This window comes from Hypanus sabinus, chromosome 1, assembly GCF_030144855.1.
Source record: "Hypanus sabinus isolate sHypSab1 chromosome 1, sHypSab1.hap1, whole genome shotgun sequence".
Lineage (NCBI taxonomy): Eukaryota > Metazoa > Chordata > Chondrichthyes > Myliobatiformes > Dasyatidae > Hypanus > Hypanus sabinus.
In genome coordinates, this window is record NC_082706.1 from 5,692,820 (window position 1) to 5,720,259 (window position 27,440).

The 27,440-nt window shown below is 41.4% G+C and overlaps 1 protein-coding gene across 1 annotated transcript in view; it reads right to left on the reverse strand.

The window, feature by feature from the left end:
* LOC132390668 (bone morphogenetic protein 1-like) overlaps nt 1-27,440 on the reverse strand; it is a 308,728-nt gene that overhangs the window by 105,255 nt on the left and 176,033 nt on the right. Inside the window, exons 6-7 of the mRNA XM_059963235.1 lie at nt 18,816-18,994; nt 15,577-15,682 (exon numbers count right to left, since the gene is read on the reverse strand). Coding sequence (XP_059819218.1) covers nt 15,577-15,682; nt 18,816-18,994 — 285 coding nt within the window. The remainder of the gene's footprint in view (nt 1-15,576; nt 15,683-18,815; nt 18,995-27,440) is intronic.

Consider the following 27,440-nt stretch of genomic DNA (forward strand, 5'->3'; position numbering starts at 1 on the left):
GAATTAGTGTCAAGAGGTATCAGGGGTCAGCAGAGATTGTGCTGGTCCCATGACAGAAGAAACACTGACCAACCTTCTTCCAGTTCTCTCTGATACTCCACGTTCTCATTCTGACTCTGCAGAATCAGGTATGGTAGCACTAACACATGTCGGGAAATTTGTGGTTTTGTTGCATTTATTTTAACTCTCTCTCCCTCCAAAGCACGTTGAGGTCAGTAAGTCTCTTTTAAACTGAAGGGTTTGTGGTAGGTACACCCTCATGTGTCTGCAGTCTCTCATCGACCCGAACTGCCAACATTGAATCAAAATTACAAATCAGGTATATTATCGCTGATGTACGTCATGAAACTTGGAGTGCAGTACACAGAAAATTACTGTAAGTTATAAAGAGAAAAATGTATAAGAAATAAATAATTAGTTCAAAAACAGAGCAAACAGTGAGTTAGTGTTCATGGTCCACGTGTGACTGGCAGGACTGGAGAATAATACTTGCAGGTGACAAATACTCTGCATCTGCACTGTCCTAACACCAAATCTAGCGCTGGGTCTAGCTCAAGTTCATTCTCACACTGGGACAATGAATGACTTTCACAATCAGAATCAGCTCTATTCTGGTTGATTGTTTTGTGAAATTTGTTTGTTATTTTGTCTCTACAGTGCAAAACATAAAACTTACCATAAAGACCACAAGAAATATAAGACTTAAAGTACAATAAGAATATATAAAAATAAATAAATAATGCGAATCAGAGTGAAATAGCGAGGTACAGTTGGCCCTCCTTATCCGCGGGGGATTGGTTCCGGGACCCCTCCCGGATACCAAAAAACGCAGATGTTCAAGTCCCTTATTCAACCTGTCTCAATGAGGTGGACCTTAGGACCCAGCAGAACCCCAGACCTTATTTAACCTGTCTCTGTGCGGTGGTTTTTAGGACCCAGCTGAGCTCTGAATCTGCAGTGTTTCTGCTCACGAAAATAATCACGATCACAATTGAAAATAAAGTGGAAGTAATAAAGCAATCAGAAAGGTGAAACGTCATCGGTCATTTAAAAGCATTAGGCCACATCGGTCAACGATCGGAACAATTTTAAAGGATAAAGTGAGAAAGGCTCTGCCTCGATGAAAGCTACAATTATTACTAAGCAGCGCAGTGGTTTAATTATTGGGTTTTGGGGTTTTGAGTTTTGATCCTCTACATCAACCCAGCACGTTCCTGAGCCCGGCACTGAAACATACATTCTTAAGTGTTTTATATGCATAGAAAGGTAAAATATATACTATATACAAAGACAAAGATTTGACTAACTGACGCTAAATAATACCAGATGTACACAACGCTGGAAGAACTCAGCAGGTCAGGCAGCATCTGTGAGAAAAGAGTAGCCAACATTTCGAGCCGAGACCGAAACGTTGGCTACTCTTTTCTCACGGATGCTGCCTGACCTGCTGAGTTCTTCCAGCGTTGTGTACGTATTCTTTGGTCCACAGCATTTGCAGTTGTATTTTTGTGTTATAATACCGCATGTACCTGTTCCAACTTACTTAGTAAGAGAATTTGCGATTTTTTTCGATCCCGATCCATGATAAACCACGCACATCCTCCCGTATACTTTAAATCACCTCTAGATTACTTATAATACCTAGTACAATGTAAATGCTTTGTAAAATAGTTGTTATACTGCATTGTTTAGGGAATAATGATAAGAAAAAATGTCTGTACGTGCTCGAACAACAAGTGCTGGAAGAGCACTTCTGGGTTTTCTCGATTCGCGGTGGGTTGAATTCGCGGATGCGGAACTCGCGGATAAGGAGGGCTGACCGTATTTTTCAAAAGTCTGTTCAGAAATCTGATGGCAATTGGGAAGTAGCTGTTCCTAAAACATTGAGTGTATGTCTTAGGGTTCCTGTACCCTAAGGTACACATTGGTACCCTTGATGGTAGCAATAGGAAGAGGGCATGTCTTGGATGGTGAGGGTTCTTAACGGTGGATGCCTCCTCCTTGTGACACTGCATTTTGCTTGTGGGGAAACTCATTCAAAATCTCCTCATGAATCAACAAACAGCACCTGATTGAACTGAGCTGAAACTGAGCACACCTGGAATGTTTCATTGACCTTACGATTGATGTTTTATGTTGAATATTTTTTGCTCTTGTTTTGCCGTTTGCACGGTTTTCTCTTTTTTGTGCTTTGGGGGGGTTTGATGTTTTCCTTTGAATGGGTTCCATGGTTTTCTTTGTTTCACGGCTGTCTGTGGGAAGATGAATTGTAGACTGCATACATACTTCAATAAAAAATGTACTTTGAACCTTTGTAACATAGACACTGGCATGCATTCTCAGTAATTGCATCAATATGGAGAGATCTCTTAGAGAGCACAGTTCATAATCTCAGTACATAAGCACTTAAACACCAGTGTGATGCTGATCATAATGTAAGAAATGTGCCAGGCAATTTCTGCACATCACAGAAGATGATAACATAGACATAGAAAACCTACAGCACAATACAGACTCTTCAGCCCACAAAGTTGTGCCAAACATGTCCCTACCCTAGAAGTTACTAGGCTTACCCATGGCCCTCTATTTTTCTAAGCTCCATGTACCTATCCAAAAGTCTCTTAAAAGACCCTATCGTATCCACCTCCACCACCGTTGCCAGCAGCCCATTCCACGCACTCACCACTCTCTGAGTAAAAAACTTACCCCTGACCTATTCCCCAGCACCTTATACCTGTGTCCTCTTGTGGCAACCATATCAGCCCTGGAAAAAAGCCTCTGACTATCCACACAATCAATGCCTCGCATCATCTTATACACCTCTATCAGGTCACCTCTCAACTTCCGTTGCTCCAAGGAGAAAAGGCCGAGTTCAGTCAACCTATTCTCAGAAGGCAACATCCTTGTAAATCTACTCTGCACCCTTTCTATGGTTTCCACATCCTTCCTGTACTGAGGCGACCAGAACTGAGCACAGTACTCCAAGTGAGGTCTGACCAGGATCCTATACTGCTGCAACATTAGCTCTCGGCTCCTAACTTCAATTCCACGATTGATGAAGGCCAATACACCATACGCTTTCTTAACCACAGAGTCAACCTGCGCAGCTGCTTTGAGCATCCTATGGACTCAAACCCCAAGATCCCTCTGATCCTCCACACTGCCAAGAGTCTTACCATTAATACTATATTCTGCCATCATATTTGACCTACCAAAATGAACCACCTCACACTTATCTGGGTTGAACTCCATCTGCCACTTCTCAGTCCAGTTTTGCATCCTATCAATGTTCCATTGTAACTACTGACAGCCCTCCACACTGTCCACAACACCCCCAACCTTTGCGTCATCAGCAAACTTACTAACCCATCCCTCCACTTCCTCATCCAGGTCATAAATAAGAGTAAGGGTCCTTTAAGAAAAAAATTAACTATTTAAATGAAATAAATTCAGAAAATAAAAGAGTCAGCAAGTTGGGCACAATTTGTAGAAAGAGAAACAGTTATTGATTTGACTCTGGCTGCTTTAATGATCTCGATTACTAACTACTAATTTTTTTCAAAAGTGTAGCTTCCTCAGAAATTCTTTTTGCTTGTGATAGACCACTTCAAGCTGATTACAAATATAATTTCAGACAACTTGCGTCATGTAGGAATTTGGAGAAACAAGAAATTAATTTTTATTAAATATAATACATTTAAATGCATTACGGTGCCGATGCTTTGCAATAGTTCAACTGAACTAAAAATGCTTTGTTGATGATGTTCATTTGTACTCAGTGTCTGCGGCTTCTCATTTAAGTGTCCAACAATAATTGGCCAGCATTGATGGATTCCAGTTGCCCTGATACCATTTCTCCATGACCACAATGTCCTGGTGGAACTTTTCACCGTGCTCATCACTGACAGTGCCAAGATTGTAGGGAAGATGTCCAAATGAATGCATGTTCCACTTCATGGTTTTGTGTGCTTGAAGCACGTTGTCAATCAGCTGCATGTAGTTTGGTGCTCTGTAGTTGCCAAGAAAAATTACAACATCCTTGAATACTTTCCATGTGATTTTCTCTGGTCCCACTAGAAGTTCTAACTGCCTATCATTGATGACCTGTTTGATTTGTGAACCAACAAAATGCCTTCCTTAGTCTTGGCATCAGTTATTCTGACTTGAATTATGAATTGAAATAATAAATATCAGCAATTTTTTTTAAAAAGGGATGTGTGCTGGGGAAATTTCATGGTGATTTTCATGATCAGCAGCCTAAAATCCAAAAGGTACATCCTTAAGAACATAAGACAAAGAAGCAAAATTCATCCATTTGGCCCATCAAGTCTGCTCCACCATTCAATCATGGCTGATCCTTTTCTCCCCTCCTCAGCCCCACTCCCGGGTCTTCTCCCAGTAACCTTTGATGCCGTGTCCAATCAAGGACCTAGCAACCTCTGCCATAAATACACAACAACAACCTGACCTCCGCAGCTGTTTATGGTAATAAATTCCACAGGTTCATCATTCTCTGGCTAAAGAAATTTCTCCATATCTCTGTTTTCAATGGACACCCCTTTATCCAGAAGCTGTGCCCTCTTGTCCTAGACTCCCCCACCATGGGAAACATCTTTACCACATCTACCAGGACTAGGCTTTTCAACATTCAGAAGGTTCCAATGTGATCCCCCCCTTATCCTTCTAAATTCCAGCAAGTACAGACCCAGAGATATCAAACATTCCTCGTACGTTAACCCTTTCATTCCCAGAATCATTCTTGTGAATCTCCTCTGAACCCTCTTCAATGCCAGCACATCTTTTCTTAGATAAGGAGCCCAAAGCTGTTCACAATGCTCAAGGTGAGGCCTCGCCAGTGCCTTATAAAGCTACAGCATCACGTCCCTGCTCTTATATTCAAAACCTCTTGAAGTGAATGCTAACATTGCATTTGCCTTGCCCCCCAACGACTCTACCTGCAAGTTAACATTTAGGATACTCTGCACAAAAACTCCCAGGCCACTTTGCATCTCAGATTTTTGGATTTTTCTCCCCATTTACAAAATAGTCAGCACATTTATTTCTATTACCAAAGTGCATGACCATGCATTTCCAACGTTGTATTTCATTTGCCACTTTCTTAACCTGTCTAAGTCTTTCTACATCCTACCTGTTTCCTCAACACTACCTGCCCCTCCACCAATCATCGTGTCATCTGCAAACTTGGCAAAAAAGCCATCTATTCCATCATCTAAATCATTTATGTACAGCATAAAAAGAAATGGTCCCAACACCAACCCCTGTGGAACACCACTAGTCACTGGCAGCCAATCAGAAAAGGATCCTTTTATTCCCACTTGCTGACTCCCACCGATCAGCCAATGCTCCAACCATGCCAGTAACTTTCCTGTAATACCATGGGCTTTTAGCTTGTTAAGCAGCCTCATGTGTGGCACCTTGTCAAAGGCCATCTGAAAGTCCAAATATACAATATTCACTGCATCCCCTTTATCTATCCTACTTGTAATCTCCTCAAAGAATTCCAATGGGTTCGTCAGGCAGGATTTTCCCTGAAGGAAACCATGTTGACTTTGTACTATCTTGTCCTGTGTCACCAAGTACTCCATAGCCTCAACCTTAACAGTTGACTCCAACATCTTCCCAACCACAGAGATCAGGCTAACAGGTCTATAATTTCCTTTCTGCTGCCTTCCTCCTTTCTTAAAGAGTGGAGTGACATTTGCAATTTTCCATGCCAGAGTCCAATGATTTTTTGGGAGATCATTACAAATGCCTCCACAACCTCTACCACTACCTCTTTCAGAACCCTAGCTTATCTGGCCCGAGTGACCTATAAACCTTTAGGTCTTTCAGCTTTTTGAGCACCTTCTCCCTTGTAATCGTAACTGCACCCACTTCTCTTCCCTCACACCCTTCAACATCTGGCACCCTATTAGTGTCTTCCACAGTGAATTCTGATTCAAAATACTCAATTAGTTCATCTGCCATCTCCTTGGCCCCTGTTACTATTTTTCTGGCCTCATTTCCAATCAACCTGCATGTCCTTTTACCCTTGCAGTTTCTTTACTCAACCCACAAGGATTCAACATCTTTCGATCCCATGTCACAACTTCCTACTGATTTGATGCCATTCTTTACCAGCAGAGCCACACCACCCCCTCTGCCAACCTTGCTCTCCCTCTGATACAACATGTAACCTTGGACATTCAGCTCCCAACTACAATCAGTGATGAGCACAACTTCATACCTGCCAATCTGTAAAAGTGCTACTAGATCACCCACCTTATTTCTTATACACTGTGCATTAAGATATAATACTTTGAGTACTGTATTTGCTTTTGCTACCGTTTTTGATTCTGCATCCCCAATTCCACTGATACTCACCCTGCTGGCTGCAATTTCGTCCTATCATTTGCTGCCCTTCCTGGCAGTAGGACAGCACGCTATCTTTGCTTTTTTTACTATCTGTCCTATCCTGAGTCCCTTCACTCCAGTCCTCAACCCCCTGCCAAATTAGTTGAAACCCTCCCCAATAGTTCTAACAAACCTGCCCACGAGAATAGTGGTTCCCCTCGGGTTCACGTGCAACCCGTCACTTTTGAACTGGTCCTACCTCCCCCAGAAGAGATCCTAATGATCAAAGAACCTGAAGCCCTGCCCCCTGCACTAGCTTCTCAGCCACACATTAATCTGCCAAATCATCCTGTTTCTACCCTCACTGGTGCATGACACAGGCAGCAATCCACAGGTTACTACCCTTGAGATCCTGCTTCTCAGCTTTCTACCCAGATCTCCAAATTCTCTTTTCAGGACCTCTTTGCTTTTCCTTCCTATGTCATTGGTACGAATACGTACCAAGACATCTGGCTGCTCTCCCTCCCTCTCCAAAATGCTGAGAACGCGATCTGAGACGTCCTTGACCCTGGCACGAGGGAGACAACATGGCAGTCAGGTGTCCCGTTCACATCCACAGAATCTTCTGTCTGTACCCCTGACTATCGAGTTCCCTATCACTATTTCTCCTTCTTTCCCTTCTTCACCACGGACCTATGCTCAATGCCAGTAACCCAGTTTCTGTGGCGTTCCCTTAGGATGTCATCCTCCACAACATTATCCAAAGCGGTATACATATTATTGAGGGGAATGGCCACAGGGGTGCTCTGTGCTAACTGCCCTTTCCCATTTCCATTTCCCCTGACAGTCACCTCCTGCAACTTCGGGGTGATTTCTTCCGTGTAACTCTGATTGATGATCTCCTCACTCTCCCGTACAAGCCGAAGGTTATCCAGCTGCCGCTCCAGACCCCTAACACAGTCTTCAAGCAGCTGCAGCCGGATGCTCTTCATGCAAATGTGGTTCCCTGGGAGACTCCGGGACTCACAGGACTCCGACATCCATCATGAAGATCTCACAGCAACCACTTACTTCACTAGATACAGTAAGAGAGAAAAATAAATGGAACCTTCACAGAAGCCTACCTAGAGCCCACGCCTCTTTCAAGCCAAAGCCCGCCACTCCTACTCCGAACCACGGCCCCCCCCCCGCTTCCTCCTTCTGTACTTTTAAACAAGAATCTCCGACCTGCAAAAAACCTCGTCGCTGTGGCCCGCTCCCACTGTTGATTGGGCCATCGGAAAAAATGTTCCCAAAAGTAATCAGGAAGCAAACTTTTCGCTGTCCAGTGTCATGCACCGAGAGAGGTGGGTGCCTGGAACTGGCTGGCGGGCGGTGGATACAGGTACCAGAGCAACTTCTAAGAGGCAGTTAGACAGGAGGGTGTTGTCTTCTTAAGGCTTTGGCTTTTGAAGATGGTGAGGAGGCTCGCGCCCACGATGCAGCTGGCTGAGTTTGCATCCCTCTGCAGCTCTGCCCGAAAGCAGACTGCAAGGCTGAAACATCTGCAACAACATTCAGCCTTAACTTCTGAGGGGAAGATCCGTCTCGGCTCCCTCTAGAAATTCCCACTCTCACAGAAGCCAGTCTTCAGCCACCTTCATTCACACTACGTGTACGTTTACTATCGGTGTACTTATGCGGTACACAGTCCTCGGGTTCTCCTTCCCACAGACAGCCACGAAACAAAGAAAACCATGGGGCCTGTTCAAAGACAAAGTTCAAATAGCCAAGAAGAAAATAAACAAATCGCACAATCGGCTAAAAAAGAGCGAAAAATACAGAATACAGAATGTTAACCTGCAAAGTTTTTGAAAGAGCCCAGGCATATTCAGTCTGGCTCAGTGCTCTACAATCTGGTACTGCATCTTATGTAACTTCAGGCTGCTGAGCCAGTCCACCCCGATCAAAAACGCCCAAAAACAGCAACAAAAAAAGCGACTAGACCATCACAGCATGAACTGCAGAGTCCAATCCACAAACCGTGTCAATTAAATCTTGCCCAAGACCCAGTACTCTGGCAACATTGAGTGAGAGGGAGAGAGAGAAACCGTTTGAATGCAGGGACCTTCCTCTGGGGCCGGCAGGCGAGAGACAAGAGACTGGACACATACAGGTAGACGGCGCTGAACACTGCAAGCTTTCCACCCTCGTTTTCAATCCTCCTCAATGCTTTAATTGGTGAGATTGGCAAGAAATGGAGTCAATCGTGGGCTCGAACCCCGTCTCCAGATTTCCTGGCCTACAGACCGCGTGCTTTGTGCAGAACCACACTGAGCTCCCAGGAAGACAGCGAAGTGCCAGAACTCTCCATCAGCCCAAAAGCAGGCCACCAAAATGTAGATAAAGTTGAGGCTCTGGGACCCAACAACATTCCAACAGTAGTACCAAAGGCTCATTACCCAGAACTGACTGTTGGGTACATTTATTTCACTGTGGCCAAATTGCTACAGGCACAATATAGAAATTTGCCCAAACACAATCACTTGCAGTCCAAACACAGAACACAGGGCAGTCCAGCACAGGCCATCTGATCTAGTTAAGCTAATCTCACCTAATTTAAGGTGTTTGGAGGAAAGAATAGGAGTGGCCATCAGTGGTGGGCATTTTACACAGGGAGTGGTGGGTGCAGGAAACACGTCACTGGGGTGGTGGTGGGGGCAGATACATTAGGGATATATAAGAGATTCTTAGACAGGCACATGGATGATAGAAAACTGGAGGACAATGTGGGAGAGAAGGGTTAAAGTAATCTTGCAGTAGATTAAAGGGAACATCATGGCACAAAGGGTGATCACATGATTATATTCATTTGCATCTACCACATCCCAACCTGCCTGTCAAATCAGTGTAACCCATAATAAACAGGCAACACAAAATACAATACAGACAGAAAATAGACGCATGGCTCCTACACCCCTCAAGAAAGGAAGTTAACCTAAATCTCCTTGGAAATATCATGTTCCAAATTGCTTCATTTATTTTATATTCAATATGCCTTTCCAGAACTATGCATAACATGTGTTGATACGTACTATTTAACTGCAGAGGCAAGATGGCAAAGAGGTGAGAATTGAGCCCAGGGGAGGGATTGTGCACGTAAATACAGACTCAAAGTGTTCTACAAAGGAGCCTCGAGCATTCGTTTGTTCAATTCATGGTAAAAATGTCAGCAAAGTCCCAAGGCCCAGAGAGTGGGCCAGCCTCACTGCTGTCAGAGGAAAACGGTTAAGATGATCAAAAGTTTAAATTTTACTGGTGTGGAAATAGAAATCTGCAAAGGAAGGCGAATTGCTCGATTTTAAAAAATCCAGAGGATGAACAATATAGTCAAGAGGGAAGAAACAGAGTAAAGATTTAAAGTACATTTATTTGCAGAGTATGTATGCAGTATACATACAATCCTGAGATTCATCTTCCCCACAGTTACGTAATGAAGAAAACCATGGAACCCGTTCCACACAATCTCCCAAGGTGACAAATCGGCAAACAGTAAAAACAAGCAAGAAACAAGGAATATCAGACATCAAATGACGAAGTCATTGTGCACTGCAATGCAGAAACAGACCCTTCAGCCCATCTATTTCATGCTGAATCGTTATTCTACTAGTCCCATTGACCTGCACCTGGCCTTCGTCCTCCATACCCCTCTCATCCATGTACTTACTCAAACCTCTTAAATGTTGAAATTGAACCCCATTCACCACTTCCACCCTCCGAGTGAAGAAGTTCCCTCTGAAGTTCCCCTTAAATTTTTGCTTTTCAAACTTAACCTATGACCTCTAGCTTTAGTCTCAGTGGAAAAAGCATCAATCCTATCTATAGACCTCATAATTTTGTACTCATTCATTAATTATGTGCTGTGTCGAGTGATGTGGGCAATCATGCTCTTTCCATGACCATGATTGTACCTGGCAAATTTTTCTACAGAACTGGTTTGCCATTGCCTTCTTTTGGGCAGTGTCTTTACAAGACGGGTGGCCCCGGCCATTATCAATACTCTTCAGAGATTGCCTGGCGTCAGTGGTCACATAACTAGGACTTGTGATCTGCACCGGCTGCTCATACGACCATCCACCACCTGCTCCCATGGCTTCACATGACCCTGATCGGGGGCTAAGCAGGTGCTACACCTTGTCCAGGGGTGATCTGCAGGCCAGCGGAGGGAAGGAGTAAAGACACTGCCTGGAAGAAGGCAATGGCAAACCACTTCTGTAGAAAAAGCTGTTAAGAACAATCATGGCCATGAGATCTTAATCGCTGCATCATATGACATGGCACATAATAATCATTATATTGGAAGGACAGAGAAATGACGACTGCTAGAACATAGAAGCTTCCTAGGGGCATGAGGTAGACGGACTGGATCTCAGCCCAGTTTCGGCTGATGGTTAGGATTCTTCTAAATGTGTCCCCTGATCTGGATTGTGAAAGGGAAATGAGAGGTGAAAACCCTAGGTCGATCGGGTTGAAACTTGAAGGTCAATCAGAGATCCAGGAGTCAAAGCCCGAAGGCGAATCACTGGGGGAGTCACTGCAAATCCACAAATCCACTGGAGGCTGGAGAATGAAGAGGCTTGATGTGGACTTGGAGGACAGTATGTGTGCACGGGTAGGTGGGAGGGAGGGAGGGAGGAACAGGACTTGTTTTACTACTGTTTTGTGGCTTGTTGTGTTCTGTGTTGTTCTGTTGAACAATGTGGGCATGATGCGTTGGCACCGGAATGTGTGGTGGCCCCAGAACATCCTCAAGCATGTTGGTTGTTAACACAAACAATGTATTTCACTGTATGTTTCAATCTACATGTGTCAAATAAGTGAATGTGAATCTGAAGACAGTCGTCCTCATCGAGGGATCAGCAGTCGAAGGCATTAGCAGCTTCAAGTTCCTGGGTGCCAGCATCTCTGAGGACCTACCCCGGTCCCAGCATATCGATGCAATTACAAAGAAGGCACACCAGCGGCTATATTTCATTAGGGGTTTGAGGAGATTTGGTATGCCAACAAAGACCCTCGCAAATTTCTACAGATATACTGCCCCATCTCCATCTGGTGTGGAGGGGCCCTGCACAGGGGTCAGAAAAAGCTGCAGAGAGTTACAAATTCAGCCAGCCCCATCATGGGCACTAGCCCGACCACCATCGAGGACAGTTTGAAATGGCAATGCCTCAAGAAGGCGATGTCCATTATTAAGGATCCCCACTATCCAGGACATGACCTCCCCTCACTGCTACCATCAGTAAGGAGGCACAGGAGCCTGAAGACCCACTCAACATCTTAGCAACAATTTCTTTCCCTCCGCCATCAGATTTCTGAACTGACCATGACAACTACCTCACAACTTTGGTCTTTTTTGCATTATTTTTATATATTCATTGTAATTTTAGTCCTTTATGGCCTTTATAGTAAGTTTTATGTTTTGCACTGTACTGTTGGGGCAAAATGACAGATTTCACGACACAATCAGTCAAAATAAACCTGATTCTGATCTGAAAGTCGTTGGTCATCTCAGTGTCAGAAGACCCTGACCTAGAACCAATGCTAATCCCGTGTATCTGTCATCTGCAGTAATTACTCCCCACGCAGAGAAAATTAAGAGAAAGGGGATTAGATAGTAAAAGTGCATTTGGTATGCTTGCCATTACACATAAACGTGTGCTGTCGTGTTGCAGTTGGAATCGGTTAGACTGCACTTGCGATGTTGACTATACTCTGACTGTTGGAACCAAGTACACGTCAAGTAAATACTTGCAGGCTTTCTGCCCCTCAGCTTGAGAGAGACTGGGCTCTTTTATTGTTCTAGTTGTGTTTTCTTGTAAAAACAGCCTGTGATTTAGGATAAATTGCTGTTTATCTGATGCTGTGAGCCTGAGATGCTGCTACAAGCCAATTTCGCATTGCACCTGTGCACACGCCGACTTGCACGCGTGACAATAAACTCTCTTTTCGATGCAAGAGAATTACTCTGGCGTCAGCCAGTAAGCGGTGGAAAATGAATAGGTGGTGAGAGAGATTTCACTGACACCATTCAATATCGGCCATCAGCACGCAAGCAATCAGAATTAGAGTCAGGTTTAATAACACCGGCATACGTTGTGAAATTTGTTAACTTTGCGGCAGCAGTACAATGCAATATATAAAAATTATCGGAAAAAACTGTGAATTACAGTCAGCCTATTTATATGTAAAATGGTTCCTTAAGGTTGTTATAGTCTGGGGTGATAATGGGGACAAGCTCCCACTGCCTACCAAATGCTCCCAAAGGCATGCTCCCCATATAGCCTCTGACAACCAAATCCAGCTCGTGGCCTTCACATGGGGCTTAGGTACTAAGCCTGGCAGAATGGTTTCTACTGACAGAAGAAGAGGTGAAGACGGGTTACTGGCACCTTAAAACCAGTCGCTCCAGGCAAAAAGCTGTGCTTGGCAGCTCATCTAGGGGAGGAAAAACCTCTGCAACCATCTGCAACCTCTGTTGCCTTGCGGCTGTGCCCACTCATGGGGAAGGCTTCGGGAATAAACCGCAAGGGAAATTCCGGAGCTGGAGTCCCTAAGGGAGCCCTAGGCAACTCCTGCAATGCTGCTGGTACCAAACTGTATCGGTCTCTGCCATTCCTTCGGTTTCATCAGACGTGTGGAGACGGGGAGCTTGCTAAACGGGCAGCAGCTCGCTCTCCACATTGTACTGCCCGGGCTTGTGTATCTAGACAGCTGGGATGTATATCCATGGTCAACTCTGACCGACTGAGGCCTCTGCAGCATATATAAAACAGTTAAATTAAATATGTAGTGCAAAAGTAGAAATTTAAAAAGTAGTGAGAAAGTGTTCATGGGTTCAATGTCCATTCAGAAATCAGAGGCCAGAGGGGAAGAAGCTGTTCCTGAATCATTGAGTGTGTGTCTTCAGGCTCCTGTACCTCCTCCCTGATGGTAGCAATGAGAAGAGGGCATGTCCTGGTTGGTGAGGGTCCTTAATGATGGATGCGGCCTTTTTGAGCCATCATTGCTTGAAGATTTCCTGGTTACTACGGAGACCAGTGCCCATGATGGAGCTGACTTATTTTACAGTTCTGTGAAATTTATTTTCATCCTGTGCAGTAGCCACATCCCCAATACCAAACAACGATGCAGCCAATCAGAATGCTCTCCACAATGTACCTAGAAACTTGTGAGTGTCTTAGGTGACAGACCAATTCTCCTCAAGCTCCTAATGAGATGCCTTCATTGTAGCTGCATCGATATGTTGGGTTCGAGTTCGATCATCAGAGATATTGGCAGCCAGGAATTTGAAATTCGTCAGTCTTTCCACTTTGGATCCCTTGAGGACTGGTCTGTGTTCCCATGTCTTCCCCTTTCTGACGTCCACAATCAGTTCTTTGCTCTCACCTCTCAACTAGCTGCTATATCTCACTCCTGTACATCCTCTCATTACCACCTGAAATTCTGCCAACAATGGTTGTATTGTCAGTAAATTGAAGACGGAACTGATCCCAGCCAGTAAACAGAGGAAGATGAAAAGACGGTGAGAGACATTTCGATAACAGCATTCAATAATTGCTATCAGCACACAAACAATCATTCAATACTCTTTAATCAGTCAAAGATGGTTGTAAAATGATAACATAAGGTGCCTGCCAACAAACTACAATGTGTTTGCTCTATGGATCTTGGATTCACCTAAATCTCTGGGAGTGTGTTAGGTGCCAGGATTGAGCGGAGCCACATACTGACAAATACTCTCCATGGGAGTGTACAGCAGGGACGTGAAGAGTGTTTACAGTTCTCTGGGGCCTGCTCTGTTCTCCTTTTGATGTTATCAGAGGTGCTGTTCAATTGCATTTTGGCACTTACAGCCAAAAGTGCACACACAAAAAAAAGCCCACACCTGCAATGCTTGAGCCATCATTCACGACTGATGAGGGGTAATCGATGTGACCCCATGCCTCGTAAGTGCTGTTCAACATCCCCGTGTGAATTCAACAAGCTAATAAACTGCCTGGCTCTCAAGATGCTCCTCCCGTTAGAATCCACAATAAGATTGCTTCCATTGTTTTCAGAGTCGCCACCCTTGTTACTGCGAGCTCCGAATCGATTGTCCAACCTGATGCACAGTGGGAGCCAGCAGAGGACTGAGTAACTGGCAAACGACAATCATAGTAGGCAGAGGACAAAAACATCCTACTCAATGGACTGAATAGATCTTACGATTGCGATTAATGGCAACATCATAGAACTGAGCCAATCTTCATAGAGTTACAGAGAAATATAGTACGGAAACAGGCTCTTCTGCCCATCGAATCCATGCCAACCTTCAGCACTCCATTTACACTAACCCTATGTTAATTCAAAGTTCAAAGGACATCATCGAAGTATTTATACCATATACAACCTTGAGCTTCATTTCCTTACTAAACAAAAGAAACCCAATAGAACCCATTAAAAAAGGAGACCATTCAGCACTTAATGCGCAGAAAAAAACCCAAACCATGCGAACAATAAAGTAAGTAAATAACATTCAGAACTAAAGTTCCTGAAAATGAGTCCACAGCCACGAAGCCGGTCATCACCGTGGCCATTAACTGCAGGCCACAGCCTCAGTTCTGTGCAGAGACGAGTAAATCTCACAGAGCCTATCCCTCGCCCCCTCACCTCCAGCTCCGACACCCGGACCTTTACAATCTTGTCCAGAGAGTTAGGTTCAGATTTATTTATCACACGTGCATGGAAATGTACAGTGAAATACATCGTTTGCATTAATAACCAACACAACCTAACGGTGGGCTGAGGGCAGCTCTCAGTCAGGGCAGTACGTTAGCATAGTGGTTAGCACAGCTCTTTACAGTACCAGCAACCCAGGTTCAATTCCCACTGCTGTCTGTAAGGGGTTTGTACATTCTCCTCATGACCCTACCACACGTTTCCTCCCACAGACCAAAGACATACCAGTTAGTAGATTTAATTGGTCATTGTAAATTTTCACACCTCATACTAATGCCTCCAGCCACCATTACAGCTACAAACTAGGCAGTGTGACCCTCTTCACAGACTTCAATGTTGAACTACCATTGGCTAAAGACTAAAGTCATATCAGATCTTAGGGCCTGTCACAAAAGCAATGCAAGGAAGACAAAGACTTGATGGTTAATACAAGGGTAACAGGAGAGTCAGAGATTTGTTTCAAACCTTGAGAATGTGTTCCTGGCATAGTGCATAATGCTGTCAAAGTCGTACGTTTCACCGAGCGAGTCCACTTCTTCTGGTTCCATCTTTAGAAAGTTGTACTCTTGTCCTGCAAAGCGTTTTGGTCAGTGCCCAAATAGAAAGAGGGGAAAAAAACATAGGTGTTATACAGTGGGAAGCACTTGAGATGGGCTTTCAAAGAGTGTACATGCGGCGGTGGGGTGTAGGGATAGAGGCTGAATGGCGGCAGTTTGAATAGTTGACATGTGGGCCTTCACCTTTCAGGGTGCTGAGGACAGGATTTGGGGCATTATGTTGTCCAAAGACGCTGGTGCAAATACACTTTGGAATATTGTGTATGGTTTTGATCACTCTGTAATAGGAAAGATATCACTAAACAGGAAAGAGTGCAGAGAAGATTTACAAGGGTGCTGTCAGAATTCAAGGGACTGAATTATTGAGAGAGGGTGGGCAGGCTAGGACTTTATTCCTCAGGACATAAGAGAATGAGGGATGACCTACAGAGATGTATAAAGTCATGATGGGTACAGATAGGATGAACGCATACAGTCTTTTTCCCAGAGAGGGGGAACTATAAACTAGACAGCATAGGTTTAAGGTGAGAAGTGGAAGATTTAAAAAGAACTTGATGGTGTCAATTTAGGAAAGGGGAAGTACAACGAGATCTAGATGTCCTTGTTCATCAGTCACTGAAAATAAGCATGCAAGTTCAGCAGGCAGTGAAACAAGCTAATAACATGTTGGCCTTCATAAAAGGGGAGTTGAGTATAGGAGCAAAGAGGTCCTTTTGCAGTTGTACAGGGCCCTGGTGAGACCACACCTGGAGTATTGAGTCCAGTTTTGGTCTCCAAATTTGAAGAAGGACATTCTTGCTATTGAGGGAGTGCAGCGTAGGTTCACGAGGTTGATTCCTGGGATGGCAGGACTGTCATATGTTGAAAGATTGGAGCGACTGGGCTTGTATACACTGGAATTTAGAAGGATGAGAGGGGATCTGATTGAAACATATAAGATTATTAAGGGATTGGACACGCTAGAGGCAGGAAACATGTTCCCGATGTTGGGGGAGTCCAGAACCAGAGGCCACAGTTTAAGAATAAGGGGTAGGCCATTTAGAACAGAATTGAGGAAAAACTTTTTCACCCAGAGAGTTGTGGATCTATGGAATGCTCTGCCTCAGAAGGCAGTGGAAGCCAATTCTCTGGATGCTTTCAAGAAAGAGTTAGATAGAGCTCTTAAAGAGAGCAGAGGCAAGGGACATGGGGAGAAGGCAGGAACGGGGTACTGATTGTGGATGATCAGCCATGATCACAGTGAATGGCAGTGCTGGCTCGAAGGGCCAAATGGCCTACTCCTGCACCTATTGTCTAACTTGAGGGACAGCTTTGTGGTGCGTTGATGGAAAAAGCTGACAGAGGAAGTGGTTGAGGCAGGCACAATAACATCACTCAAGAGACAACTAGATAAGTGCATGGGAAGGAGCCTCAAGAGGACCACAACCTTGTCGTAGGGATTGGAGGCTTGCGTACCAATGACCCGGAGAGCTATGTTTGCTAGAGTCAGGGCTTTGTGCCTTAGCTCTTGGTAGGGTCACCCATGCCAAACAGGTCAAAGGTTAGAGGCCAGAGTAAGAGTGGATCATCGGTCCTCCAGGTTCGGGGGTTCAGCTCAGGACTAACAACCCTGACTGGTCAAATAAAACTGTTATGGAAACATCAGTGAAGTATCTTTTTACATCTGAGTGTGATGCTATTCCTGAGTTGCCACCCAGGACTTGTATGACTGACAGTGAAAACCAAGAGGAAACTTCTCACACGATGAAGGAAACCCTGAACACTGCCAAGACCAAGATGGCCAAGGACAGACAGGCCTACCTGGTGCCCTAAACACCAATGACACACGGACAACAACTACACAGAAAGGAAGGGTTTAGAACAGGAGTTCCCAAGCTGGGGTCCATTGACCCCTCAGTTAATGTAGTTGGTCCGTGGCATAAAAAAGTTTGCGGGCCCCTGGTTTAGAGGGATATGAGCCAAATTGCTGGTAAATAGGACTAGCTAGGTGGTGAATTATCAAATACTAATAAAATTTACTTGAAGTAAATATATTATTTGATCATAAATTTACTTTGGCTGGGCCGCAGGCCTGTTCCCAAGATGTATTAATTCCTTGGCCCCAAGGGCAGATTAATACCTGGAAGAGCCAGGTGTGTGTAAGTGTGGGTATATAGGCCAACCATGAAGCAAAGAGAGAAGCTCTTTGTGTTTCTGACTTTTTTATATGCTGAAGACTAAGGTGAAATTATGACACATCAGTGATTACACATAATGGGAATATTAACAAAACCAGACTGTGACACTCTCTAACCACTGACACAGCAGGGAGATCTCCTCACGTCGTTTTCTAGGCTAACTTATTGCTTTCATTACTGAGACATCTTCATGATAATTGACTAATGCAGCCATCAGGAAGTGAGGTGGCAAACTAGACGGGACGTGGCATGTTTACAACTGGTGATTCCGAGATTTCATGATGAGACGACTGAATTTTATTCATCCAAAAAAGAAGTTTGAAGTTGAAACTTCCAACAGCTTGCAATGATCGAGTTTAACAAATGTTTCCAACAAGCAAATGAGTGAGAGAGAGAGAGAGAGAGAGAGAGAGAGAGGGAGAGAGAGGGAGAGAGAGGGAGAGAGAGTGAGAGAGAGAGTCTAAAACAAGGGTTTCCAATGCTTTTTATTCCATAGACCCCTACCATTAACTGAAGGGGCATTGGGACCCCTGCTGTAAAATATCAATAATTTAAGTGCCACAAGTTTATTCAGCAGCTAAATTATTCCATAAAACAAGCTCAAACATGGTTTTAGTTCTGTCCTCAGAGACCCAGAGAAAGGGATTATTACAACAAAGGGGCGGAGATGGTCAATGAGTTTGATGAACACACAAGGCAAACTTTGGTTAAAGTTAACAGCTCTAAGTAATTTATTATCAAGGTATGTGTATGTCACTATATACTACCTTGAGAATCATTTTCCGCAGACGTTTACTGGGAAAATAAAGAAACGCAACAGAGTTACGGAAACCAACACGTAAACGAACACTGACAAACAACGATGTGTAAAAGACTAAAGAAAGAACACTGAAAACACAAGTTAGAGAATCGTTGAAAATTAGTTACAGGAAGTTAATGGGAAAGTTTCGCAAACACCGGCCAATCTCACCTGGCTGTATGTTCTCCCTCACAATGGTGACATGATCGTCTCGGTCAGGCCGCGTGTGTTCGTGCCAGAATCCAATGACATGGCCCAGTTCATGGACGACAATCCCAAATTTATCGCAGTTCTTACCAATGGAGATAGCCTGTGGTCCTCCTCCTCTTCGGCCAACATATGAGCAACAGCTGGACACAGAAGGAATGGAAGAGTTTTCATTAAAGCGAGGTAATGTTGCAGCTCTATAAAACTCTGCCTAAACCCTGGCGAGCCAACGTATGGACACTGCAGGAGTGGACTTGAAGGCGAGTCGATGTAGCAGAACCAAGGCAAAGTCAGTTGAGGCAGAGCCCGGGTCTGGGAGCAAGGAAAGACTGAAGGTTTTATCAATTTAGGCACCAAGATGAATTGGAAAGGTCAGTTATGAGCTGAATCTAGGCAGCAGGGCTCAGGCCCCAGATCATATCAAAGTGACAGAGCCCAGGTCAAAGAGCAAGGAACTACCGAGACTTGGACAGCTTAAGCGCTGGGCCAGATTGAAAAGATCAGGGTGTCAAGGGCTAGAGGCAAGGGATGGGACAGTTCAGTTCACTGCTCCTCGAGGTTTACTCATCTCTCCACTGAACTGAGGCTGTAGCCTGCGTCTAATAAGCTGCTGAATTGGCCGCAATGATGAATGACTTCAAGACTGTGGCAGTCGGTAAGCAAACGAATCTCAAGGTTGTATAGAACTTTGGTAATAAATGTACTTTGAACTTGGAGTATTGTGTCTGGAGCAAATTTACCAGGATCCTGCCAGGATTAAAGACCACGTCTTACAAGACTAGGTTGAGTGAGATGATGCTTTTCACTTCAGAGAGGAGGAGGATTGGAAGTGACCGATAGGGGTGTACAAGTGAGTCACTTATCTACCAAAAGAGAGTAAAATGAATGATTGATCCAAACAACACACACAATGTGCTGGAGGAATTCAGCAAGTCAGTCAGTACCTATGGAGAGGAACAAATAGTCAATGTTTCGAGCCGAGACCCTTCATCTGGACCACACCCTATATACAGTACTGCAGAAAAATCTTAGGCCCATATAAAACTTTTGCACAATACTGTATATTGTCTTTTCAGTTACTACTTACCACTTAATACCAATGAGCGAATGCAAAGCTAAATACTCATTTCTGTTTCCCAACCACTTTTCTATTTTAATCAATATACAGTACTGTGCAGAAGTTTAGGCACCCTGGTTATATGTGTAACACCCTGGGGGAGGTTTCACTGCGAACGTCATGGTCGTTCTGTAGAAGCAGTGTTTGGGTTATGCTAGGAGATAACGGCTGCTTTGGAATGTGAGCCGTCCAATGACGGGAGTGTGCCTGACACTGGGGTGATCTGGGTCTTTTGTTTGGCGGGAGACGGAGAGAGAAGACGCCAGAGAGAAGCAGAGCCGTGATCTGACAAAGATCGAAGGAGCATCGGTGGAGGGGAAACTGTGAGCTCCAATTTGTGCACATCAGACTGGTCCATTAAAATGGTCTCTTCTCTTTATTTGCTTTTCCTTTGCTGACCCTTTAGTCAAATTAAGAATTATAAAGCTAAATCATTTAATTGTATATGATGTACTGTCTGTTATTTCGTGATACTAAGTTGTAACGGGGTAACAAATCAGGCAGCATCCACACAAACAGGGGATTTCAGGTGAGTTTACACCTCAATCACACTCGTTTGGCAGGGCCAGAGATTGTCTTCCCTAGACCTACACAGCCGACCGAACCTGAGTATTACCTACTTACGTGTCTAAGACCTTTGCACAGTACTGTATACCCTGGTGAAGGCTATTAACCCAAAATATTGACTGTTATTCCTCTCCATAGATGCTGCCTGACCTGCTGAGTTCCTCCAGCATTTTGTGTGTGTGAGATTTCCAGGAGATCTCAAGATGGCGCTTATGGAGTAAACCGCTTTTGGCTTTGCTCCAAACCTTTTACGTCTTTTTAACCTACAAACACCCCTTAAATGATCTTTTTATACTTATTCTAAAGGGGTTTAAACATACAGAATTTTTCTTTTTAACTATTCGATCTATTTTCAACTTGCTGAAATGTCTAAACCAAAAGAATCGAAACAGACGAAAGAACCGATAACTTTAGAAACTATTGTAAAGCTTATAGAAGATAAATTTGCCGGTCTGGAGAGGAAAATAACCGAACAGCTTTTTGCATTTGAAGAGCGTTTAAAATCATTCGAAGGAGAACTTCAAACACTTACACTGGAACTACAAAAACAACAAGCAAGTATTTTGGTACTTGAAGAAGCCGCTATCAAGAAAGAACATATTATCGAAACTTTGCAACAAGAGCAAGCTTCGACTTCTCAACAGATGGATCATTATAAATCTAAAATTACTGATCTTGAAAATCGCTCTTGAAGACAAAATCTTCGGCTAATTGGGATTCCAGAAAAGTTTGAGAGCGGTGATCTTGCCGTTGTTTTTTTCTAAACTTCTAATGGATGTCTTCGGTTCAGAAGTTCTGGACTCTCCTCCAATAATCGATCGTGCAAACCGTGTCTCTCACTATCATTCTGATTCAGACAAACCACAGCATGTAATTCTCCGGATCCATTACCCTCATATCAAAGAGCGACTGATTCGAGCGGCTTGGAAAAAGGGTATGATTAACTTTCAAGAATTCAAATTTCGTATTTTGGAAGATTATAGCCCTGAAGTTTTAAGGGCAAGAATGGCTTTTAGACCAGTTATGTCTAAATTTCACCAGGAAGGCTACAAGCAAGCGCTGTTATTTCCAGCACATTTGAGAGTTACTTCTGAAGACGGAACTGTTCGGCTGTTTAAATCTCCAGCAGACGCTCAAAGTTTTTTGGAACAATGACACTCTATCGGGTTGACTAATGTAATAATTAGTCTATAAATTTCAATCTCTTACAGAATGATGTTTTTTTTTAGGTATGGCTGACATGAATTTTTTATATATTGTAAAAGTTCTCTTTTTTTTGGTTTATTCTGATTTTATTATTTTTTTATATTTTATTAATCTATTAACCTTGAAAATAACCGATTAGGGGTCCTTTTTTTTAAGTTTGTATAAGTTTTTTTATATTTTTAACATTTAAATATTAAGATTTTTTTTTTAAAAAATAACAATAAAATGTCGTTTCTTCTTCCCAACAGACTTTAGTGCTTGGAACGTCATATCTGTTTTGATGAGTTTGAAAGTTTTAAACTCTCATTTAAAATACTAATTTAGTATTATTTATTTATGGGTTTTATCAATTTAATTTTTTAACCCTTTTGTTATATATATATATAATACTAATGTTATATTTTAACTTTTGTTATATTAATCCTTTTTTATAATATGGGTTGTTTGTATTTTTTTCAATTTTTTTTGTCTGAGTTGCTGTCCTGAGACACGGGGGTAATTTTAGTGTTAGATTGCCTGCTTGCCTCTTTTTGGCTTTTTTCCTGGGGTTTCGAGGGTGGAGGGAGGGGGGTTTTTCTTTTTCTTTTTTCTCTTTTTGCTTGCTTTTTGCATAGTTTTATTTCATGGGCCTATATGAAACTACAAAAATGGTTGCAGTGCCGTGACTTCCGGTTTCTCCTTGAACTCACTTCCTTCTTCCGGGTTCATGAGTTCACTTTTTTTTAAACTTATGTGTTAACTGTAATAAATATTGTCAATATGGATAGGATTATTAATTTTGTTTCTTGGAATACTAATGGTTTAAATCATCCGATCAAACGGAAAAAAATATTCAAAGTATTCCATAGAATGAATGCTAATGTTATTTTTGTGCAGGAGACTCATGTAAGGAAGGTGGATAGTCAACGTTTTTTTAGGTTTTGGAAGGGTCAACAGTATCACGCAAATTCGCAAGCCAAAGTAAGAGGTGTTTCTATTTTTATAGACTCATCAACTTCTTTTATACATCATGAAACAATTTCAGATCCACAAGGTAGATTTTTGCTTATTACTGGTCTACTTTTTAATCAAAAAGTTGTTTTAGTTAATGTTTATGCTCCAAATACTGATTGTCCTGAATTTTTTAAATGCTTATTTACATCCTTTCCTAATCTGAATCAATATAGACTGATAATGGGTGGGGATTTTAACTGTTGTTTAAACCCTGTGATGAATAGATCCAAGCCCACCCAAACTCTTCCAAATAAATCGGCTTCTCTTATTAACTCTTTTATGATTGATTCAGCTATTTGTGAAATTTGGCGTTTTCTACACCCTAATGACAAAGAGTTTTCATACTTTTCCATGTTTATCATAATTACTCAAGAATTGATTACTTTTTCATTGATCACCATTTACTCACAGATGTTACTGATTGTAAATATGACTGTATTACCATATCTGATCATGCACCTCTGAAGTTATCTATTAAAATAATGGATTCATATATCAATGCTAAATTTTGGAGGTTTAATCCTATTTTATTGCAGGATTTAGACTTTGTTAACTTTATTAAACAACAAATTGATTTGTTTTTTTCAACAAATTCTACAGCAGAGATCTCTAGTGGAATTTTGTGGGATACTTTTAAAGCATATATTCGTGGACAGATTATTTCATACTCTGCTGGAGTTAGGAAACGAACTAATTCTAAAATATTAACATTAGTTGATAAAATCAAAGCAATTGATAAGATTTATTCAATGACCCCTAGTAAAGAACTTTATAAAGAAAGAGTGGAACTTCAAATGGAACATAGTTTATTATTATCCTCTTCGATTGAAAGTCAATTAATTAAATCAAAAACTCAATTCTATCTGCATGGAGATAAGTCTGGTAAATTACTGGCTAATCAATTGAAAATTGTTTCGGATAAACAACAGATTACTAAGATTCGTAAACAAGATGGTACTCTGACGATCGACCACAAAGAGATAAATAGAGCCTTTCAAGATTTTTATAATTCTTTATATCAATCAGAATTCACTAAGGACTCTTCTATAATAAATGAATTTTTAAGGAAATTGAATATTCCAAAAGTAACTGTTGAGGATAACGTAATTTTAGATACACCTATTACGGAGTCTGAAATAGAAAAGGCTATTTTTTCAATGAATTCTGGTAAAGCTTCTGGTCCAGATGGTTTTCCCGTAGAATTTTTTAAATCTTTTTCTTCTATACTTTCTCCTTGGCTTTATAAAATTTTTAAAGATACATTAAGTGTAGGTAAATTACCACAATCTTTTTATGAAGCTTCTATTTCTTTAATTCTTAAAAAAGATAAAGACCCTACTGAATGTGCATCCTATCGGCCTATATCCTTGTTAAATATGGATTTTAAGATTTTCAGTAAAATTTTGGCTATTAGATTAGAAAATATATTACCTCGAATTATTTCTGAAGATCAGACTGGATTTATTAAAAATCGCTATTCATCTTTTAACATTAGAAAATTAATTAATATTATTTATACTTCTTCATCTAAAATACCAGAATGTGTTATTTCTTTAGATTCTGAAAAAGCATTTGATAGAGTTGAATGGCCATATTTATTTACTACAATGCAACAATTTAATTTTAGTTCAAAATTTATATCATGGATTAAATTAATATACCATAAACCTTTAGCTTCGGTTTTTACCAATAATCAAAGATCCCCTTTTTTTCAGCTATTTCGTGGTACAAGGCAATGTTGCCCTTTAAGTCCTTTACTATTTGACACCACTTTAGAACCGTTGGCTATAGCTATTCGTGAATCACCTAATATTCTGGGTATTACCCGTGGGGAGAGGACATATAAAGTATCATTATATGCTGATGATTTGTTATTATATATATCTGACCCTGAAAGATCTATCCCTGCTATTTCGTCTTTGCTTGCTCAATTTAATAATTTTTCTGGTTATAAATTGAATTTTAACAAGAGTGTACTATTTCCATTAAATATGCAAGTTCCAATTTATAAACATTTACCATATAAAATTGTTACAGATTATTTTACTTACCTAGGTATTAAAATTACTAAAAAACATAAAGATTTATTTAAGGTTAACTTTTTACCTTTAATTGATCAAATTAAGCAACTTGCTATTAGGTGGTCTCCACTATCTTTGTCATTGGTTGGTAGAGTTAATGCAATTAAGATGATGATACTACCTAAATTCTTATATTTATTTCAAGCTTTACCAATTTTTATTCCTAAAGCTTTTTTTGATACTATTGACTCTAAAATATCTTCTTACTTGTGGCAGAACAAAAATCCTAGATTGGGTAAAAAATATTTACGGAAGCCTAAGAAGGAGGGCGGCTTGGCTTTACCAAACTTAAGATTTTACTATTGGGCAGTCAATATACGGTATTTAATATTCTGGACACAAGAATGGACTATAGCTACTTGCCCACAATGGGTAAATTTGGAATGTAAATCTGTGCAAGATTTTTCACTGATTTCAATCTTAGGATCTTCACTTCCTTTCTCTTTATTCAAATTGAATAAACAGATAACTAATCCTATAGTCAGATATACATTACGAATTTGGTTTCAATTTCGTAAATTTTTTGGTTTGAATAAATTTATTTTATCATGTCCTATAATATCTAATTATTTTTTTCGGCCTTCATCTATGGATCAAGCTTTTCTTTTATGGAAAACAAAAGGTATAACATGTTTTCGTGATCTGTATCTGGATGATAACATTATGTCCTTTGAACAGCTATCTAATAAATATAATTTACCTAAAACCCATTTTTTTAGATATTTGCAAGTTAGAAATTTTTTGTATAATGAGTTACAGTCTTTTTCGAAAGAATGTCCATTGGACATTACAGATAGAATTTTAGCCCTTAATCCTTATCAAAAGGGTTTAGTAGCCATCATTTATAAGATGATCATGAATTTACAGTTAGATGTATCAGAAAAAATTAAGAAGGAATGGCAAGAAGAGTTGCATTGTCCTATATCTACTGAGCAATGGGAAAAAATTTATTATTGGTAAATTCATCCTCTATTTGTGCTAAACATGCCCTAATACAATTTAAGGTTGTACATAGAGCTCATATGTCTAAGGATAAACTGGCTCGATTTTATTCTCATCTTAATTCAACCTGTGATAGATGTCATTCTGATGTTGCTTCATTGACTCATATGTTCTGGTCTTGTCCTTGTTTACAAAATTATTGGAAAGATATCTTCAGTATTATTTCAAGAGTTTTAAATATTAATTTTCAACCGTATCCTCTTACTGCAATTTTCGGTTTACCAATGACGGATAATAATCGTTTATCTGCTTCATCTCAACGAATGATTGCATTTGTTACGTTAATGACTAGAAGATCTATTTTATTGAATTGGAAAGAAATTAATCCTCCAACTGTATTTCAGTGGTTTTCTCAAACTATTTCTTGTTTGAGTTTAGAAAAAATTAGAAGTATGGTTTTTGATCCTTTCAGTTAAATTTGAAGAAACTTGGAGACCTTTTATTCAACATTTTCACATGAGTTGAATTGTCTTTTCCTAAACCTTACTTATATTATCCTTAATTAATTGGATGGAGGTTCGGAGTTATTGGCACTACTGTATATGTACTTATTATACATCTGAATGTCTATTTAAACTATTAATTATGTACTCTCAAACATTTTGTATTCATGTTTCATTTATGTTTGTTTAAAACTAATAAAAAGATTTAAAAAGAAAGAAAAAAGAGATTTCCAGGTTCTGCAGAATCTCTTGTGTCTCTGGTTGATGCAGCCACTAGCGATGTACCTACCCTCATCAACTGAGTGAAGTAACAATAGAGAAGGGAAACAGTAGGCGGCCTGATCAATTCTGCCCAATTTTTGCAATTACCTAGTTCAAAGAACAGCATCATAAAAATTTCTCCAATTTTCTTCTTCATTCAATTTACACTCTGTCTCCCTGGTAATGTTTCAGAAGAGACTCCAACACAAGAGAAGCTGCAGATATTGAAAACCCTGAGCCATGCACACACAAGATGCTGGAGGAACTGAGCAGGTCAGGTAGTACCTATAGAGAGGAGTAAACAGTTCACATGTCAGGCTGAGACCCTTCATCAGGACTGGAAAGGAAAGGGGAAGAAGCCAGATTAAGGTGAGGAGAGGGAAGGGTACAAGTTGGCAGGTGACAGGTGAGATCAGGTGGAAAGGTCGGAGATGGGGGAATGTTTTAAGAAGCTGGGAGGTGATAAGTGGAAAAGATAAAGAACTGGAGAAGAAAGAATCTGATAGGAGAGGACAGTGGTCCATGGGAGAAAGGGAAGGAGGAGGGGCACTAAAGGGAGGTGTTGGGCAGGGGAGGAGAACTTCTGCTGGATTCTCCCTTCTGCCTTTTTCCATTCCCCATTCTGGTGACCCTCTCACCCCTTCTCTTCCCTGTTATATCATATCAGATTCCTTCCTCCCCAGAACCTTACTTATTTACTATCTTCAAAATGTACAAGCTCCAAACGTGATTACATAGAACATAGTCCCTGCCATAAATGTCAACTAATATTTCATTAGGATAGCTCCTGGCTTAAGTAGATGGAAGAGAAAGAGGAAGGGAGAAGGGGAGAGAGAGAGAGAGATAAGGAAGATAGGAAGGGGAAGAGGGAGAGAGAAAGAGGAGAGGGAGAGAGAGGGGAGAGAGAGAAGAGAGGAGA